This window comes from Tachyglossus aculeatus, chromosome 23 (assembly GCF_015852505.1).
Source record: "Tachyglossus aculeatus isolate mTacAcu1 chromosome 23, mTacAcu1.pri, whole genome shotgun sequence".
Taxonomy (NCBI): domain Eukaryota; kingdom Metazoa; phylum Chordata; class Mammalia; order Monotremata; family Tachyglossidae; genus Tachyglossus; species Tachyglossus aculeatus.
This window is the reverse complement of record NC_052088.1, coordinates 6045377-6065317: the sequence shown is the minus strand read 5'-3', so window position 1 is coordinate 6065317 and position 19941 is coordinate 6045377. Positions and strand designations below refer to the sequence as shown.

The following is a 19941-nucleotide window of genomic DNA, read 5'->3' as shown; positions in this document are numbered from 1 at the left end:
CAGGAGCACAGTGGAGCGGAATTAGAACCCGAGTCCACCTGACTTCTGAGCCTGTGCTCTTTCCCCTGCATCTGATCCTGATCGATTATGGTTAAGCACTTGCTGTGAGGTGAACAGGAAGCTCGGAATTAATACCGTAATGAATGTTGGGGCGGGGGAGAACCACTGGTTTCCATGGAGCCCACTGAACTAGGGATAATTGTTAGTTTCTAGGCAACCTCGCAGCCTTGACGGATGGGTTACAACGGCCGAGCAGAGTAATCTGCTGGCGGGTCTAGTGATGAGCGCGGACTTGGGTTCTAATCCCAGTTCCACCACTCGTGTCTGTTGTGTAACCTTGGGCAAGTTGTTTAGCTTCTCTCTGTGGCTCAGTTTCCTCCTTTGTAAAATGGGGATTAAATCCCTACTGCCTCGTATTTAAACTGTGAACCTCATGTGAGACAGGAACTCTGTCCAACCTGTCTTGTATCCACCTAGCACTCTGAACTGACACACAGTAGTGCTTAACAAGCTCCAGTGCTTAGAATAGTAAGTACTTAACAAATACCATAATTATTATTATTAAATACCATAATAATAATAATATTTGGAGGACCCACACTGTCATCAAGCTGGAAGCTTCTGCTGACTGGCTTTCAAAGTAATTGGCGCTGGTTACAGTTGGTTCACCTCTTGCCCCAGAGGTACAGCTAACAGGCTGGGGCTAAATTGATTAGGTGGTGTCTTTACGGTATTTGTTAAGCACTTACTACGGGCCAGGCACTGTGCTAAGCGCTGGGGCGGAGACGAGCTAATCGAGTTGGATACAGTCCCACCTGGGGCTCAACGAATTCTTAATCCCCATTTTACAGCCGAGGGAACCGAGGCCCAGAAGTGAAGTGACTAGCCCGAGTTCATGGGGCAGACGGGTGGTGGGGCCGAGATTAGAACCCAGGTCCTCCTGCCTCCCGGGCCTGGGCTCGATCCGGTCGGCCACACTGCTTCTCCTCAGTCGCGCAGGATGCCGCTCCCGTAACGTCTGCGGCCGTGAGCCGCATTCAGAACCAGCTCCACCTTGACGTGCCATGAAAAGCTGGGCAGAAACAGCCCACGGCCAACGGGACGGGAAAGCGCGCTCAGTCCGGCCGGCGGCCCGCGGGGCAAGTCGTACGTACCTGTGTTGTGTATCTCCTCTGAAATGTACATCCCTTCACGGTAGGACAGTCCTCCCATGACAGGAGTCCCCGTGGCTGGAGCCAGGGTAGGGTCAAAGGCGTCGATATCAAAGCTGAAATGAATGGGTCTCTGTCTTCTAGAAAGGAGAGGGGGGGAAATGTCAGTTGTTTTACACCCTTGGGATGTTGTTTTTAATCGATCATCAGCTGCATCTGCAGAGCGCTGGACTAAGTTCTTGGGAGAGTACGGCATAGCGGAGTCGGTGGGCACGTTCCCTCCCCAGAAGGAGCTTGAGGTGGAGAGAGAAACCAATTACAATACCAGAAAGCCTGGGAAATTTCACCATGGCTGGCTGCCACTTGTAGCCACGAAAATCCTTAATACTACCCCAGCGAGACATTTGTTCTTTTGTGATGCGTTCGGGAAGTTGGGGTAGTAACATCCAGTGTTAGAAACATTCCTGTTCCCACAAGTCACGGGGGCTATAAGAGACTTGCTTCTTTTTCTTTAATATGATACTTGTTAAGCACTTAGAGTATACCACACACTGTATGCCAGTACCGGGGTAGATATAAGCTAATCGGGTCAGACACGGGCCCCGTCCCACGTGGGGCTCACCGTCTTACTCCCCATTTTACAGATGAGGCAGCTGAAGCCCAGAGAAGTGAAGTGACTCGTCCAAGGTCACCCAGCTGACAAGTGGCTGCTCTACCCACTAGGCCATGCTGCCTGGTGGTAGGAGGGTGCCAGTCTAGGGCCGGGTATCAGATGGAAGATGCGGGGGCCTGGGCAGTTGGTCCCTGGCGACTACGGCTCCCGGGAGGCCGGAGGAAGAGGGCTGGACTCTGGCCTGCCCGCTGTAGTCTGGAGGAGCACCGAGGCCCTGGCTGGAACACCATTCCCCAGCACAGTGTGTGCCTGGCAAAAGCCAATGGAAATTCCCAACTTCCTCCTGACCTTTCAGCTCCAAAAGGCCACCCGGCACCCTGTAAACATCCCGGCGGGACCTCGGGGATAGAACGCCAGCCTGGGAGGCAGAAGGACCTTCTGCGGCCTCTCGCCTGCTGGGTGACCCTGGGCAAGTCACTCCACTTCTCGGGGCCTCAGTTACCTCGCCTATAAAATGGGGATTAAGCCTGGGAGCCCATGTGGGACAGGGACTGTGCCCAACCTTGTATCTACCCCAGCGCTTAAGCAGTAATAATAATGATAATAGTAATAATAATTACAGTATTTGTGAAGCGCTTACTAGGGGTAATCAGATTGTCCCACGTGGGGCTCCCAGTCTTAATCCCCATTTTCCAGATGAGGTAACTGAGGCCCAGAGAAGTGAAGCGGCTTGCCCAAAGTCTCACAGCAGACGAGTGGCGGAGCGGGGATTAGAACCCACGACCGCTGACTCCCGAGCCCGGGGTCTTTCCACTAAACCACGCTGCTTCCTGGCACATAGTAAGTGCTGAACGGATACCTTTAAAAAAATGGAAAGGGGTACAGGGACTGCTGCCGTTTGACGGAGCATAACGACCTAACTGGACTCTCCGTCGCTGTGAGCCGGGTCCCCTCTCCCTGGCCTTTGTGGAGCACGGCCAAATGTCAACCAGCTGGCCGAGGGCGAGCCTGAATTCCCTAAACCGGGAGAGTGGGCCCAGTCCTGGGGGAAACAGGGCTGGTGTGATTCGGGGAAACTGAGCCCTGCAATCACCAAGGCACCCCCCTACTCCTCTGAAACTCTCCGCCGTAGCTCCAGGGTCCCGCTTGCCCAGTATGAAGGTGAGACTTAAGCCCTAGACTGTAAGCTCGTCATGGGCAGGGAACGTCTCTGCCCATTCTGTTGTGTTGTACTCTCCCAAGCGCTCGATAAATGCCGTCAGTCGATGCCATCGATTGATTACACACCACTGATTAACTGACACCGGTTCCCTGAGGTTAAGCGCTTAACAAATACCCTAATTATTATTATTAGTGACCGCTTATAGGTGTAAGAGTTCCCGACTGAGAAACAGTGTGGCCTAAAGAAAAGAGCACAGGACTGAGAGTTGGTCCCTCTACCTCTTGCTCGCTGTGTGACCTTGGGAAAACCACATAACTTCTCTGAGCCTCAGTTTCCTCATCTGTAAAATGGGGATTCAATGCCTGTCCTCCCTCCCTCTTAGAACATGAGCCCCATGCTATGTCCAAAGTGATTACCTTGTATCTACTCCTGTGCTCGCTACAGTGCTGACCACATAGTACGTGCTCAGAAATTACCACTATTACAGTAAGTGAGAAGTAGCGTGGCCTAGGGGATAGAGCGCAGACCTGGGACTCAGGAGGACTTGGGTTCTAATCCCGCTTCGCCACTTTTCTGCTGTGTGACTGGGCAAGTCACTTTACTTCTCTGGGCCTCAATTACCTCATCTGTAAAATGGGGATTAAGACCGAGTCCCATGTGGGACAGGCCCTGTGTCCAACCTGATTAGCTTGCATCCACCCCAGCCCTTAGTACAGTACCTGACACATAGTAAGCGCTTAACAGATACCACAGTTATTATCAATAATCATCTGTAAAATGGGAATTAAATACTTCATTCCCTTAGAGACCCATGTGGGATGGTGACTGCGTTTGATCTGATTGTACTGTATCTGTTCCAGAGCGCGGCATATGACTTGGCACATACTGAGCGTTGAACAAATACTACCGTTAATAATTATGGTACTCGTTAAGCACTTTCTAAGTGTCAGGCACTGTTCTAAGCGCTGGCTGGGGTAGATACAAGTTCATCAGGTTGGACACAGTCCCTGCCCCACATGGGGCTCACACTCTTATCGTCATCAATCATCATTCTTCTTATTGTTATGAATCAGTTGAAGCTTCTTACTTGCCAACCAGTTGCTCCAGTGTCCGCTCCATGACCTTCTGGATCCCAAGGCGATCGATGTCCCTCATGGAAAAGTACTGGATGTCATAGTTTTTCAAAATAAAACTGTGGGAAGACACAGACAGCGGAGTTCTCTGTTAGTGGAGCGTTTGGCTCGGTGCCCAGCACTTTGTTTCTTTCTAAAAGGTGCCACGAGGCATCTATCAAAGAGCCACGTTCCCAGTGGAGAACGGGTAGAAAGGGGCAGCGGCTCCTTTGGGTCTCCCCAACTTACTGTTCCGGGGGATCCACATCCCGGAGACCGAGGTAAACTAGATCAGGACCGGAGAGGCAGGGCTTGACCCAGGAGAATCCTGGAAGCAGCGGAACCTGGAGGGGGAAGGGAACACGTTTAGACAAGAATCTGGGGACTCCATCCAACCTACTTCCTGAGCGCTTAATCAATCAATCAGTTGTATTTATTGAGCGCTTACTATGTGCGAGCACTGTACTAAGCGCTTGGGAAGTACAAATTGGCAACATATAGAGACAGTCCCTACCCAGCAGTGGGCTCACAGTCTAAAAGCTTAACTGTGGACGGGGCACTGTACTAAGCCATCTGGGGGAGGGGGGTATAATACTGCTGAGTTGGTAGACAAGTTCCCTGCCCACAGTGATCTTACAGTCTAGAGGGGGAAGCATCTCCACACCCCTTTCAGAGATCTCCTTCCCGCCAAATCCAATGGCCTCCACTCCGTCCTAATCCTCCTCAACCTCTCAGCTGCCTTCGACACTGTGGACCACCCCCTTCTCCTGAAAACATTACCTGCCCAACCTCGGCTTCGCTGCCACTGTCCTCTCCTGGTTCTCCTCCTGTCTCTCCGGCTGCTCATTCTCCGTCTCTTCCGCGGGCTCCTCCTCTGTCTCCCACCCTCTGATCGTGGGAGACCCTCAAGGTTCAGTTCTGGGTCCTCTTCTATTCTCCGTCCACCCACTCCCCTCCCTTGGAGAATTCATTCGCTCCTATGCCTTCAACTACCATCTCCATGAGGATCATACCTAAATCTACATCTCCAACCCTGATCTCTTTCCTCTGCAGCCTGGTATTTCCTACTGCCTTCAGGACACCTCTACTTCAATTGTCCCACCAACAGCTCAAACTTAACATGTCTAAAACGGAACTCTTTTATCTTGCCACCCAAGCCCTGACTTCCCCCGGAATTTCCCAACACCTCAGGTAGCCCCACCAACCTTCCTGTCTCACAAGGCCATAACCTTGGCATTATCTTCAACTCATTTCTCTCATTCTACCCACATGTTCGACCTGTCACCAAATCCTGTCGGTCCCACCTTCACAACATCGCTAAAATCCACCCTTCCTCTCCGTCCAAACCGCTACCAGGTTAATCCAAGCATTTATCCTATGCCGCCTTGACTACTGCCTCAGCCTCCTCTCTCTCCCCACTCCAGTCCGTACTTCGCCGCTGCCCTGATCGTTTTTCTACAAAACCACTGAGTCCACGTTCCCACCCCTCATCAAGGACCACCAGGGATTGCCCATCCACCTCCGCAACAAACAGAAACTCTTTACCGCCGGCTTTAAAGCAGTCAGTCACCTTGCCCCCTCCCACTTCACCTCCCTGATTTCCTCCTAAAGCCCAGCCCGCATACTTCGCCCTTCCAATACTTTCAAAGCCTTATTAGCAGCGCCTCTCCTCCAAGAGGCCTTCCCAGACTAAGCCTTAATTTCCTTTTTTTTTTTTTAATGGTAGTTGTTAAGCACAGTTCTAAGCGTTAGGTTAGGTGCAAGTTAATCAGGTCGGACACAGTCACTGTCCCCACGAGGGGCTCCCACTCCCCTGCCCTAGAATTTGAAACCTATTCTCACTCCTCCCTCAGCCCCACACCATTTATGTGCACATCCGTAATTTTATTTATTTTATATCAATGTCTGCCTCCGCCTCTAGTACTAGTAGGTTCACTGTGGGCAGGGAACCTGTGTACTAATGCTGTTGTATTATACTCTCCAGGCACTTAGTACTGTGCTGTGCACCCAATGTGCCTGTGTTGTTATAACTGATTGATTGATTGTTGGATAAGCTAGATAGAGCCTCTTTGGGGCTATTTTATTGGGAGGTGGCTATTGGGCAGATTTGCCAGGACCTCACACCCAGGAATTTCAGGGAGAAGCTGCTCTGAAGCCTGCCCTAAAAAAGGAAAAAGCCATTGAAAGAAGCTGTACAGTCCTCATATGACTCAGTCTCAGGCTAAGCCACGTAACATCTTACTTCTCCTCTCCCTCTCCCAGTCACTGACCTCTGAGATGTGCGAGGCTGGCTCGTTTAGAGGTGAGTTTCTCAGCAGCATAACTAGTACTGTTTCAAGCCACTTGGCTGCTGCGTGACCCTGGGCAAGTCACTTGGCTTCTCTGTACCTGTTACCTCATCTGTAAAATGGGGATTGAGCCCCCGAACCCCACGTGGGCCGTGGACTGTGTCCACCCTTGCATCTACCTTTGCTCTTGCTCGCATCCCCTCCTACCTTCAGGGCATCTCCACCTGGATGTCTGCCCGCCTTCGAAAACTCAATATGTCCAAGACTGGGCTCCTTATCTTCCCTCCCAAACCCTGCCCTCTTCCTGACTTTCCCATCACTGTTGACGGCGCTACCATCCTTCCGGTCTCACAGGCCCGCAACCCTGGTTTCATCCTCGACTCCGCTCTCTCGTTCCCCTTCACATCCAAGCCGTCACCAAAACCTGCCGGTCTCAGCTCCGCAACATTGCCAAGATCTGCCCTTTCCTCTCCATCCAAACCGCTACCTTGCTGGTTCAGTCTCTCATCCTATCCCGACCGGATTACTGCATCAGCCTTCTCTCTGATCTCCCAGCCTCCTGTCTCTCCCCACTTCAGTCTATACTTCACACTGCTGCCCAGATCATCTTTGGCAGAAACGCTGTGGGCATGTTACTCCCTTCCTCAAAAATCTCCAGTGGCTACCAGTCACCCTACGCATCAGGCAAAAACTCCTCACTCTCGGCTTCAAGGCTGCCCATCCCCTCGCCTCCTTTCTCTCCTTCTCCAGCCCAGCCCGCACCCTCCGCTTCTCTGCCGCTAATCTCCTCACCGTACCTCGTTCTCGTCTGTCCCGCCGTCGACCCCCGGCCCCCGTCATCCCCCAGGCCTGGAATGCCCTCCCTCTGCCCATCCGCCAGGCTAGCTCTCTTCCTCCCTTCAAAGACCTCTGAGAGCTCACCTCCTCCAGGAGGACTTCCCAGACTGAGCCCCCTTTTTTCCTCCACTCCTCCCCCTCCCCACAGCACTTGTAGATATATTTGTACAGATTTATTACTCTGTTTTACTTGTACATATTTACTATTCTATTTATTTCGTTAATGATGTGCATCTAGCTTTATTTCCATTTATTCTGATGACACCTGTCCACATGTTTTGTTTTGTTGTCTGTCTCCCCCTTCTAGACTGTGAGTCCGTTGTTGGGTAGGGACCATCTCCATATGTTGCCAAGTTGTACTTCCCAAGTGCTTAGTACAGTGCTCCGCACACAGTAAGCGCTCAATAAATACGACTGAATGAATCTACCCCGGCACTAAGTAAAGTGCCTGGTGCTTTGTAAGCGCTTAACAAGTACCATAAAAATACAAAAGAAAAGAAAAATCCACCAGCACCAGTGTGATCCTTTAAATGTTCCAGTTTGCCTCTGGAGATTCACTTGCTTCTGAGAGGAAGCGTTCATGTGTCAGGAATGGGAAACAGATGGAATTCTTTTCGAATGTGAGCTCCGTGAGGAACAGGGACAAGGTCTAATTCCCACCTGTATATTCTCTGCCGACGCTTAGTACGGCGCTCTGCACACGGTAAGGGCTTAATAAATACTATTACTTTGACTCCCTGTCGCTGACTTATTGAGCTGTCCAAGGAGATGCTAACAGAAGGCACCGAAGGCAGAAGTGGGAGCCTCGCTCTTGAGGGCACCTTCCGGGTGAGTCGGCCACTTCACACCTTGGCAAATTCCCGCTCATCTAGTTTCACCTTAGTTGGGCTGGGCAAGGCCCTCGGGCGCGCCTACCTCACTCATCTATGGCTTCTCATCAGTCAGTCAGTATGGCCTAGTAGCTAGAGCCCGGACCTGACAGTCAGAAGGGTCTGGGTTCTAATCCCCGCTCTGCCACTTGCCTGCTGGTTGACCGTGGGCAAGTCACTTCACTTGTCTGGCCCTCAGTTCCCTCATCTGTCAAATGGGGATTAAGATTGTGAGCCCCACGTGGGACACGAACTGTGTCCAACCTGATTTTCTTGTACCAATCCCAGCGCTCAGTTCAGGGCCTGGCACAAGGTAAGTGCTTAACAAATCCCACCATCATCATCATTATGGTATTTATTGAGCACTTACTGTGTACAGAGCACAGTACTAAGCGCTTAGATGTACAGGCCCGGGAGGCAGAAGGTCACGGGCTCTTATCCCGGCTCTGCCACTTGTCTGCTGGGTGGGTGACCTTGGGCAAGTCATTTCATTTTTCTGGTCCTCAGTTCCCTCATCTGTAAAATGGGGATTGAGATTGTGGGCCCCACGTGGGACAGGGACTATGTCCAATCCAATTTGCTCTTATCCACCCCAGTGCTTAGTACTGTGCCCGGCACAAAGTTAAGCGCTTAACAAACACCACTGTTATTATTATTATTATGGTATTCACTGAGCAATTTCTGTGTGGACAGCACTGTACTAAGTGCTTGGCCACGTGCAACAGAGTTGGTGGACACGTTCCCTGCCCACAATGAGCACTATTTCCAGTACCCGCGAGGCAAATCCAGTGTTTCTCGAGGTCCCACTGGGAAGAGCGGAGCGCTGACCTAAGGCCCGAGAGCCCCGAAGAAAGGCCCAGCTTCTGCGGCAGAGTCCCCCCGTGCGCCAGGACAACCGAGCGCCCCCCGTTCCCACCCCACCGACCTTGTCCTGGAGTTCCCGGAGGAGGAAGGACACCGGCTGGCCGTGGAGGTTGCCCGATGAGGTCGTGAGCGGCGTGTTGATGTCGGCGTGGGCGTCCACCCAGAGGACGCAGAGGTCTGAGCATTTCCGGGCGTGGCCGCTGATGGAGCCGATGGCCAGGCTGGAAAGGACAGAGACCGCTCTTGGAGACCCCTCGCTGAGCCAACGTGAACCGCCGGCCGATGGCCGAGGCCCGCTCGGGCTCAGACTCCGTCCTGGGGGCTAGGCGGATGGAGGGCCAGCGAGGGTCTGATAGAGTAATAATTATCACAGTGGTGATAATAATAACTGTGGTATTGATTAAGCACTTGCTCTGTGCCGGGCACTGTACTAAGCCCTGGACGGGATACAGGCAAATCAGGCTGGACACAATCCCTGTACCGTATGGGGCTACGGTCTCAATCTCCGTTATACAGATGAGGAAAGCGAGGCACAGAAGTGAAGTGACTCGCCCAAGGTCACCCATCTGAAAAGTGGCGGAGCCGGGATTAGAACCCATGACCTTCCGACTCCCAGGCCACTAAGCCACGCAGCTTCTCTTTCTATCCTGGGATGGGACGGGCATGCTTGTAATCTGGATCTAGAGCGTTGTGACATTCTAGGAGAAACAGCGTGGCCTAGTAGAAAGACCCTAGCTCTGGGAGTCAGAGGACCTGGGTTCTAATCCTGGCTCCACCACTCCACTCTGTGACTCTGGGCAACTCACTTCCCCTCTCTGTGCCTCAATTCCCTCATCTGTAAAATGGGGATTAAGACCGTGAGCCCCATGTGGGACAGGGACTGTGTCTAACCCAATTAGCTTGTATCAGCTTGGCACTTTGGACAGTGTCTGTTACACAGTAAGCACCTATTACCATTATTATTATTATTACTATTATTATTGCCATTCTCCTGAGGGGAAGACACAGATATTGCCAGGTGATTGCCTTAGTCATTTTGCCACTGCCCAACATACCAGGACCAAAATTCCCGAAGGCTCAGTAGGAGCTCCACCTTGACCTCTGGCCGCGTCAAAGACGTGTTAATACAAACGGTGAAATTCCGGGAAGCGGGAGCAAGCATGGAAGAATGAGGAAGGGGATTGGGCAGGGGAGGCAAAGGAGAAGAGAGGTGTTAAAAGAAAGTCACTACTGATGATTGATGACAAGCCAGCCTTTTGTTCTTGATGGTATTAAGTGTTTACTATGTGCTATTACTATTACTCAGATAGCAGCTAATCAGGTTGGCTACAATCCACTTGCCGTGTGTGGCTCACAGGCTTAATCCCCATTTAGAACATACACTCCCCAGCCTTCTCTTATTTGTGTTTATTCAACTGCGTGTTCAATTGTTTAGACTACTCCTGTGAGTATTTTTTTTTTTTATATTTGTCTTCCTCGGTAGAGTGCAAGCTCCTTGTGGGCAAGAGATATGTCACCGTTTTATTATTTCTCAAGCACATAGGGCAGTGCACTGCATCAGGTGGAGCACCGTAGCCTGGAGGAAAGAGTACGGGTCTGGTTGTCAGAAGACCCGGGTTCCAATCCCGCCTCCGCCAGACGTTTATCGTGTGACCTTGGGCAAGCCGCTTCACTTCCCTGTGCCTCAGAAAATGGGGATTCAATGCCTGTTCTCCCTCTTGCTGAGACTGTGAGCCCCACGTGGGACAGGGGTAGTGTCCAACCTGATTAACTTGTATCTATCCCAGAGCCTGGCACATAGCAGGGGCTTAATAAATACAATAATAATAATAATAATGAAAAGTGGGTTTTCAATAAATACTACTATTGACGATGTGACTACTGTTATTATTAGGAACAACCAAGAGTTACTGCAGATCTGCTATAAAATTTCCTAGGAAACGATTCAAAAATCAAGCCGGCTCCGCCACTTGCCTGCTGTGTGACCTTGGGCAAGTCACTTAACTGCTCTGTGCCTCAGTTCACTCCACTGTAAAATGGGAATGAAGAACACGAGCCCTGTGTGGGACGGGGATGAGAGTGTGGTCGATGAATGGTTGACCCTCCCGACCACATTTTGTGTAGGGTGGAGAAAGGAGTTGCCTTGCTGTCAGCAGGGGGTCCTCCAGTCATTTTCCAGGTAGCGGAGATGGCTTGTCTGAGCCATCCACACTCCCTCAGTTCACCCCCACTAAACTGTAAACGCCCTGTGGGGAGGGGGCATGTCTATCATTTTTTTTAAAATGGTATCTGTTAAGCATTTACTATGTGCCAGGCACTGTACTAAGCGCTGGGGAAGAGACGACATAATCAGATTGGACACAGTCCCCGTCCCACATGGGGCTCACAGTCTTAACCACCACTTTACCGATGAGGGAACTGAGGCACGGAGACGTTGAGTGACTTGCCCAAGCAGACAAGCGGCGGAGCCGGGATTAGAATCCACAACCTTCCGACTCCCGAGCCTTTGCTCTATCCACTAGGCCCTGCTGCTTCTCAACTCTAGCGAATCGTAGTGCGCTCTGCACACAGTATGTGCTCAATAAATACCATTGATTGATTGAACGGCACGTGCTACAAGATGGTTGATCGGGGTTAGCGACGGCCATGACGCTTAGTACATAGTAAGCGCTTAACAAATACCATGATTCTTAAATATTATTAATGCCCCAGCAGCCTCATTCATTTTTTAAGCTTGGTACTCCTTAACCCAGTGATAATGTTGAGGTCCTCTTCTATTCACAGTCTTCTAGACGGTGAGCCCGTTGTCGGGTAGGGACCGTCTCTATATGTTGCCGACTTGCACTTCCCAAGCGCTTAGTCCAGTGCTCTGCACACAGCGCTCAATAAATACGACTGAATGAATGAATCACTGAATTCCCCAAAGGGATCTGGTCATTCAGGCTACCGGGGGAGGGGAGGGTGGACTGTCCCCACAGAATTGGCCTGTCGGTGCCGAGAAGATGGGGATGGGGACACAGGCTAGTCTGAAGGATCATTCAAGCGGCGTGGCCTAATGAAAGGTTTGAGGTGTGGAGGTTGTGCAAAATAATTGAGGCCATAGATGGGACGATATGGTAACTTAGAGAGTAAAAAAAAAAAATCTGTATTATTGCTGTGATTTTAAAGCACTTTCTAGGCACCAAACACTGGTAAGCGCTGGGTTATAGACAATACCGGGCAATCTCATCAGGCACAATTCCTGTCCCACCAGCAGCTCGCAGACATAGTGGGAGGGAGAACAGGTAGTAAACGCCTATTTTATAAATGAGGAAACCGAGGCACACAGAAGTTACATGACTTGGCCACGCTCTCCCAGCAGGCAAGTGGCAGAGCCAGGATTAGAACCCACGTCTTCTGCCTCCCATTCCCACGCTATTTTCACCGGGCCGTTCGGGTTTCTACTAGGAGGTTGTGCCATTAAGGAGCTCTGCTCTGCTCTCCTCCCCCTCCAAGTTCATTCATTCATTCAAACGTATTTATTGAGCGCTTACTGTGTGCAGAGCACTGTACTAAGCGCTTGGAAAGTAGTTCCCCAGGTCAGCTTTCTTCTCGGCCTTCCTGAAAGTGTGCAGGGCCAGCGACAGGACAGATCTCTTGACGCCTGCACAGGGGCTTCTGATGATAATAATAATTATGGTCTTTTTTAAGCGCTTACCGGGTGCCGAGCACTGTTCTAAGCACTGGGGTAGATACAAGTAGTCAGGCTGTCCCACGGGGGGCTCATAGTTTTCATCCCCGTTTTACAGATGAGGGAACTGAGGCACAGAGAAGTTAGGTGGCTTGCCCAAGGTCACACAGCAGACAAGTGGCAGGGCCGGGATTAGAACCCACGTCCTCTGACTCCCAAGCCCGGGCTATTTCCACTAAGCCACGCTGCATCCCCTAGCCATTCTTGCTCCAACAAGAGAGCACACAGATTACCACCACCTCTGAAGAAAACCGGCAGGTGGTATTCCCATTTCAGAGAAGAGGAAGTCTAGGCCCACAGATGAAATGATTTACCCTTGGCCACATAGCGAATGTCAAACTAGGGCGCGGACCCTCACTTCCAATTCTGTTCTCTTATCCCAGATTGCTTTTTTTGTTTCATAGATTAATCTAGGAAACAGAGAAGCTGTGTGGCCTGGTGGGAAGCCCCCGGGCCTGGGAGTGGAAGACGTGAGTTCTAGACTTGGCTCTGCCACTTGCCTGCTGTGTGACCTTGGGCTAGTCACCTCACTTCTCTGGGCCTCGGCTGTAAAATGGGGATTCAATACCTGTTCTCCCTCCTACTTGTAGGACGGGGACTGTTCCTGACGTGATTGCTATATCTACCCCAGTGCTTGGCATCACCAATACTATTATTATTATTAGTCTGCTCTTTATTACTATTATTAAAAGAAGCAGCATGGCTCAGTGGAAAGAGCCCGGGCTTTGGAGTCAGAGGTCATGGGTTCAAACCCCAGCTCCGCCAGCTGTCAGCTGGGTGACTTTGGGCAAGTCACTTCACTTCTCTGGGCCTCAGTTCCCTCATCTGTAAAATGGGGATGAAGATTGTGAGCCCCCCGTGGGACAACCCGATCACCTTGTAACCTCCCCAGCGCTTAGAACAGTGCATTGCACATAGTAAGTGCTTAATAAATGCCATTATTATTATTATTACCCATGATTAGCAGTGGCGCTTAATGATATAAAAATAACGACAGCGGCAGGGCCCATTCTGGTTAAGGCTAGAAACACGGCCTCAAAGCCGGGCCGGGACCTTGGTCGCGGTTTCGTCTGGCACCAGGTCAAAACAACGGTGGGAAACAGCGTGGCCTAATGGTCAGAGCACGAGCCCGGGAAGCAGAAGGATCTGGGTTCTAATCCCGGCCCCGCCATTCGTCTGCTGCGTGACCCTGGGCAAGTCACTTCCCTTCTCTGGGCCTCAGTGACCTCACCAAACGGGGATGGAGACTGGGTGCCCCACGTGGGACGGCGTCCAACCCGATTTGCTCCTGTCCACCCCAGCGTCTAGGACAGTGCCAGGCACCTAGTCGGCGCTTAACAAACGCCACAGCGATCATTATTATCTCCAGGTTCAACAGCAGGCGACCGTGTCCCTCTGCCCTCGGCCCCGTCCGCAGCCCCGCCGTCCCCCCGCTCCCCGGAGGGGCCCTCCGCTGACCTGTGGTCTCCTCCCACGGTGATGCAGCTGTGGCCGTCGGACACGGCCCGGTTCACCACGTCGGCCAGCTCCTGGTTGGCCCGGCCCACCGAGCGAGGGTTGAGGATGCGGTTGTTGTAGAGCTCATCGTCGGGCACCGAGGTGAAGCTCAGGTCGCCGAAGTCGTGCACGCGGTAGCCTGGGAGCGAGCGGACCAGAAGGGGCTGACGCGGGGTTTCAGGCCGGGAGCCCCCGGCCTTCCCCAGCCTAGGCCGGGAGAGACCGTCCCCGACTTCGCCCAACACGCCGAGAGCACGGACCGGGAAAGCCACGGACGCTTTCCCATGATCGAAGCCTGGGCCAAAAGCAATGTTAAATAGAGAAGAACAGTGCTTGGCACAGAGTAAGCACCTAATGAACACCATCATTATCATCAGTATTGTGTTCCCCCAAGCGCACACTGAGCGCTCACTAAATACGACTGACCGACAGCGTGACCCGAAACCAAGCCAGGCCAAGAGGAAAACTCAACTCGGTTTTCCTCTCTGGGTAGGCCGCAGCTAATTCCCTGACTCCTCTACACCGTCAGCTCCTTGTGGGCAGGGAACGTGTCCGCCAACTCTGGTATATTGTACTCTCCTAAGCGTTTAGTATAGCGCTCCGAGAAGCAGCGTGGCTTACTGCCTTGAGCCCGGGCCTGGGAATCAGCAGGACCTGGGTTCCAATCCCGGCTCCGCCACTTGTCTGCTGTGTGACAGTCATTTCACTTCTCTGTGCCTCAGTTTCCTCATCTGTAAAATGGGGATTAAGACTGGGAGCCCTGTGTGGGGCCGGGACTGTGTCCAACCCGATTATTTTGTATCTACCCCAGCGCTTAGAACAGTGCCTGGCACACAGTAAGCACTTGAAAGACACCATAATTATGATTATTAATAATAATAGTGGGCTCTGCTAAGCTTTCCCTTGTGCCAAGCACTGTACTAAGCGCTGGGGTAGATACAAGAAACAAAGCCATTTGGTGGGACAAGAAACCAATCATAGCCCGGTATCTTTGCAGAGCAATGAAAAACGGTTCCCGAAAGTCAAATACAGTATAATTTTTCCTAATACGAACAACACTTTATCTCCTCTGGTACACCATTCTTCCAAACAGCTCAAGGGGCAAGAGACAAATCTCTAATTTTCCCAACAGCCCAGAAGGTAATGGTAGGAATAAATATTTTTTGCATTTTCTACCCGAGGAAGCAGTTTCCTGCACCTTCCTGTTTCCCAAGGTCACGACCAGCGGCACAGAACTCAGCCCGCTTAGTCAAAAGGTGTTTCTGTGCTGGCCAAAGAGAAAGAGCATTATTTGCAAAAATTGGAAACAACGGAATCCTCTACCTCAGCTAAGTGGGTTTTTGACCAAAGTATTGCAGAATAAATAAACAGTACCTCCATATACGGCCCAGGTTTAACAAAAAATGTGTCCCCTTCTCATTGTAGAGGCCAGAGTTGTTAATACTACCACCACCACTACTATGATGATGATATTTGTTATTATTATTATTAATAATAATGGTATTTGTTAAGCACTTACTATGTGTCGAGCACTCTAAGTGGTGGGGTGGACACAAGGTAATCAAGTTGTCCCATGTGGGGCTCACAGTCTTCCATCCCCATTTTACAGATGAGGGAACCGAGGCCCAGAGAAGTGAAGCGCTATGTGCCAAGCACACTATTCTAAGCCCAGGTTAGACACAGTCCCTGTCCCACACGGGGCTCACAGTCTTCACCCCCATTTTACAGATGAGGGAACTGAGGCATAGCCAAGTTAGGTAACTTGCCCAAGGTCACACGGTAGACAAGTGGCGGAGCCAGGATTAGAACCCAGATCCTTCTGACTCCTGGGCCTGTGCTGTAGCCACCGGGCCACGCTGCACTACTACTTAATAGTGGCATTTGTTAAGCGCTTACTATGTGCCAAGTACGGTGTAAGGAGGAGTCACAGGTGTCTTTCATGGCCCCCAGAGGAGACTCACTCCAGGATCCTGTTCTTAAATCCCTGCCTGGAGCCCAGAGAGTACGGAGGGAGGCGGGCTTCAATCCCCAGGGCTTAGAACAGTGTTTAGCACATAGTGAGTGCTTAACAAGTACCATAAGTATTATTTATCAGTCGGATCGATCAAGGCTCAATGGCATATCCTCTGCTCAACTCGTTAAAGGGAGAGAACCTGTCAATCAATCGAATTGATTGGTCGCTTACTGTGTGCAGGGCACTGTGCTAAGCGCTTGGGAGAGTACCGTACAACCAGACACATTCCCTGCCCACAGCGAGCTTACGGCCTAGAGGACTTGGGGTGAACAAAACCCAGGTCAAGGTTCTGGCTGAATTAAAGAGGAAAGAGGGAAGGAAGGGATCTGCCCAAATTCCTGGATCCCAAGCATGAAGGCCCACTGTTGGGTAGGGACTGTTTCTATATGTTGCCAACTTGTACTTCCCAAGCGCTTAGTACAGTGCTCTGCACACCGTAAGCGCTCAATAAATACGATTGATGATGATGACGATGATGATGATGAAATGCCTTTTAGGACAGAAAGATGGAGGGATTGTGGCTGCAGTCAATTCACACTGGGAGAAAAAGGGGTTCACAGGTTGAGGGCCTAAAGCAATTCATTCATTCAACAGTATTTATTGAGCGCTTACGGTGTGCAGAGCACTGTACTAAGCGCTTAAAGCAATACGGTGGACAGAGAAGGGATCGAGTCGGGGTGATTGATAATAGTAACTGCGGTATTTGTTAAGCGCTCACTACGTGTTAAGCGCTTGCTGGGAAAAATACAAGTCCAGACACAGACCCTGTCCCACCCGGGCTCACAATCTCTTAAGTAGCGGGGAAACAGATATTAAATCCCCATTTTACAGATGAGGCAACTGAGGCATAGAGAAGTTGAGCAACAGCAGACACGTGGCGGAGCCGCGATGAGAACCCAGGCCCTGGCTCTTTCCCCCAGGCGGGGAGAAACATTTCAGAGTGTGAGTTGGCAGCGTGGCCTAGTAGAAAGACCAGAGGCCCGGGAATCAGGACACCTGTGCTCTAATCCCAGCTCTGCCACCTGCCTCTGTCACTTAACTTCTCATTGCCACGGTTTCCGCATCCGTAAAATGGGAATTGAACACCTGTTCGCCCTCCCCTCTGGACGGCGAGCCCCAAGCGGGATGGGGAATGGGTCTGACCGGATTATATTTATTAGCCCAGTGGTTGGCACAGAGTAAACACTTAACAAACACCTCGAGGACGGTGATAGAGGACGTGGTAGCTTTGGGACAAACACAGTGTCCCAGGCAAGGCAGAATGCTCCCGCTGCCTCGTCGGGCCCATGTGGCGGATGGTGGCCAGCTTGCCCCTCCTCTCCCCTTCCACGAGCCTGGCTCGGTTTCTCTGCCTGACGCCCCCAGACTCCATGACAACAGTAACCTGGCCCTGGACCATTCCTGGACTTTTTGTTGTATTCTCCCAAGCGCTTAGTACGGTGCTCTGCACGCAGTAAGCGCTCAATAGATACGACTGAATGACTTTTCTAGGCTGCCTGAACGTCACCTGCGAGCCCAATGAAACTCCCTCGATGCCCTCGGAGGAGGTGAGGAGGGGAAACCGCCCCGTTGGGCTGGAGTCCAGGAATCGCACTTCTATTTCAGGGCCCTGATCTCCACTGAGAGGAAAATCCGAGGAGGAGCCAGGAGGAGTCTGTAACTCTAATGGATCCCGGTGGAAAGATAAGTCGGAAAATACCTGGTGGCAGGGGAACCACCAAGGGTAGAGTGTCGAGGGCAGGTATTTTCTAAAGGGTTGACGTTTTCTTGGATTTCCCTCGGGCTGCCTCTTTCCAAGCTCTAAGCTCATCCTCTGGACTATAAGCTCGTTGTGGGCAGGGAATGTGGCTGTCATATTGTACTCTCCCAAGCGCTTTGTAATAATGATAATGATGGCATTTGTTAAGCACTTACTATGTGCCAAGCACTGTTCTAAGCACTAGCAAGGTCATCAGGTTGTCCCACGTGGGGCTCAGTCTCCATCCCCATTTTCCAGATGAGGTAACTGAGGCCCAGAGAAGTGAAGTGGCTCACCCAAGGTCTCACAGCAGGCAAGGGGCAGAGTCAGGATTAGAACCCACGACCTCTGACTCTCAAGCCCAGGCTCTTTCCACTAAGCCACGCTGCTTCACTTCTAGTATTTTATTTTACTTGTACATAGCTATTCTATTTATTTTATTTTGTTAGTTTGTTTGTTTGGTTTTGTTCTCTGTCTCCCCCTTTTAGACTGTGAGCCCACTGTTGGGTAGGGACTGTCTCTATATGTTGCCAATTTGTACTTCCCAAGCACTTAGTACAGTGCTCTGCACACAGTAAGCGCTCAATAAATATGATTGATGATGATGATGATGACAGTACAGTGCTCTGTTTACAGTAAACGCTTGATAAACACAACTAATTTTTTTAAATCATATTTGTTAAGCACTTACTATGTGCCAGGCACTGCACTAAGCACTGGGGTAGATACTAAATAAATCAAGTTGGACACAGTCTCTGTCCCACACGGGGCTCACGGTCTAAATAGAAAGGAGTAGGATCTAATCCCCCTTTTACAGATGAAGAACTGAGGCACAGAAAAGTGACTTGCCCAAGGTCACCCAGCAAGCAAGGGCGGAGACTGGATTAGAACCCGGGTCTTCCAACTCCCAGGGCTGTGCTCTTTCCTCTAGGCCATGCTTCTTATCTGACAATTCCTCGTCCTCCCTTCAAAGCCTTAGTGAAGGCCCATCTCCTCCAAGAGGCCTTCCCTGACTAAGCCCTCAATCCCTCTTCTCCCACTCCCTTCTGCAACGCCCTGACTTGCTTCCTTTATTCATCCGTCCTCTCAGCCCCACAACTCTGTCATTTATTTATTTCTATTAATGTCTGTCTCCCCCTCTAGACTGCAGGCTCGCTGTGGGCAGGGAATCTGTCTGTTATATTGTAATAATAATAATAATTATGGTATTAAGCGCTTGCCTTGTGCCAGGCACTGTACTAAGCGCTGGGGTGGATACAAGCAAATCGGGTTGGACAGTCCCTGAACCATGTCGGGCTCCCAGTCTCAGGCCCCATTTTACAGAGAGGAGTTGAGTGACTTGCCCAAGGTCACACAGCAGACAAGGGGCAGAGCCAGGCTTAAAACCCATGACCTTCTGATTCCCAGACCTATGCTCTATCCACTATGCCATATTGCTTGTCTTAAGACAGACGGCCCTTACAAAGTGTCTAAATTTTCACTTTTTGCAGCTGGGTTTCAACTTCAGCAAACCAGCTGGCCCCCTCTGCCTTACAACAGCAGGGCGAGAATAGGAGCCGCAGGGAAACGGATGAAGCAACTTAATAAAGTCAACCGGCAAGGCTGGGAAATTGGGGACAAAGTTTTAAGAAGCCAGAAGGTGAACTCATTCCTTCGTTCATTCAGTCGTATTTATTGAGTGCTTACCGTGCGCAGAGCACTGTACTAAGCGCTTGGGAGAGTACAGCACAACAACAGACACGTTCCCTGCTCACGTTAAGCCAAGTCACCAGGGAGGGTTGTCCAATTGATTCGGTGTCTGATGAGGTAAGCGCCGACTGCCCGACTGTGGCACCTTTCTGAATCAATACAAATAGACGAGTGGAGCTAGGCTACTCATCTTTAATCGACTGAGCTCGGAATTCTGGGCCATTTTGGTAAAAACGGGATAGTCGACCTTGGCTCAAAAGCCCACCCCTCAGTTAAAGCATCATTCCTAGGAGAAAATCGGCTCTGACTTTCACGTCGGTCCATGTTTCCCCCCTCCCCGAGAACCTCTGGCGGTTGCCCATCCACTTCCACATCAA

The 19941-nt window shown here is 51.1% G+C and overlaps 1 protein-coding gene across 1 annotated transcript in view; it reads right to left on the bottom strand.

Moving 5' to 3' along the window:
* The window catches only part of ARG2 (arginase 2), a 36878-nt gene that overhangs the window by 722 nt on the left and 16215 nt on the right, over positions 1-19941 (bottom strand). The window contains exons 4-8 of the mRNA XM_038765436.1: positions 14085-14262; positions 8958-9117; positions 4288-4382; positions 4014-4118; positions 1155-1291 (exon numbers count right to left, since the gene is read on the bottom strand). Of these exons, the coding sequence (XP_038621364.1) occupies positions 1155-1291; positions 4014-4118; positions 4288-4382; positions 8958-9117; positions 14085-14262 (675 nt within the window). The remainder of the gene's footprint in view (positions 1-1154; positions 1292-4013; positions 4119-4287; positions 4383-8957; positions 9118-14084; positions 14263-19941) is intronic.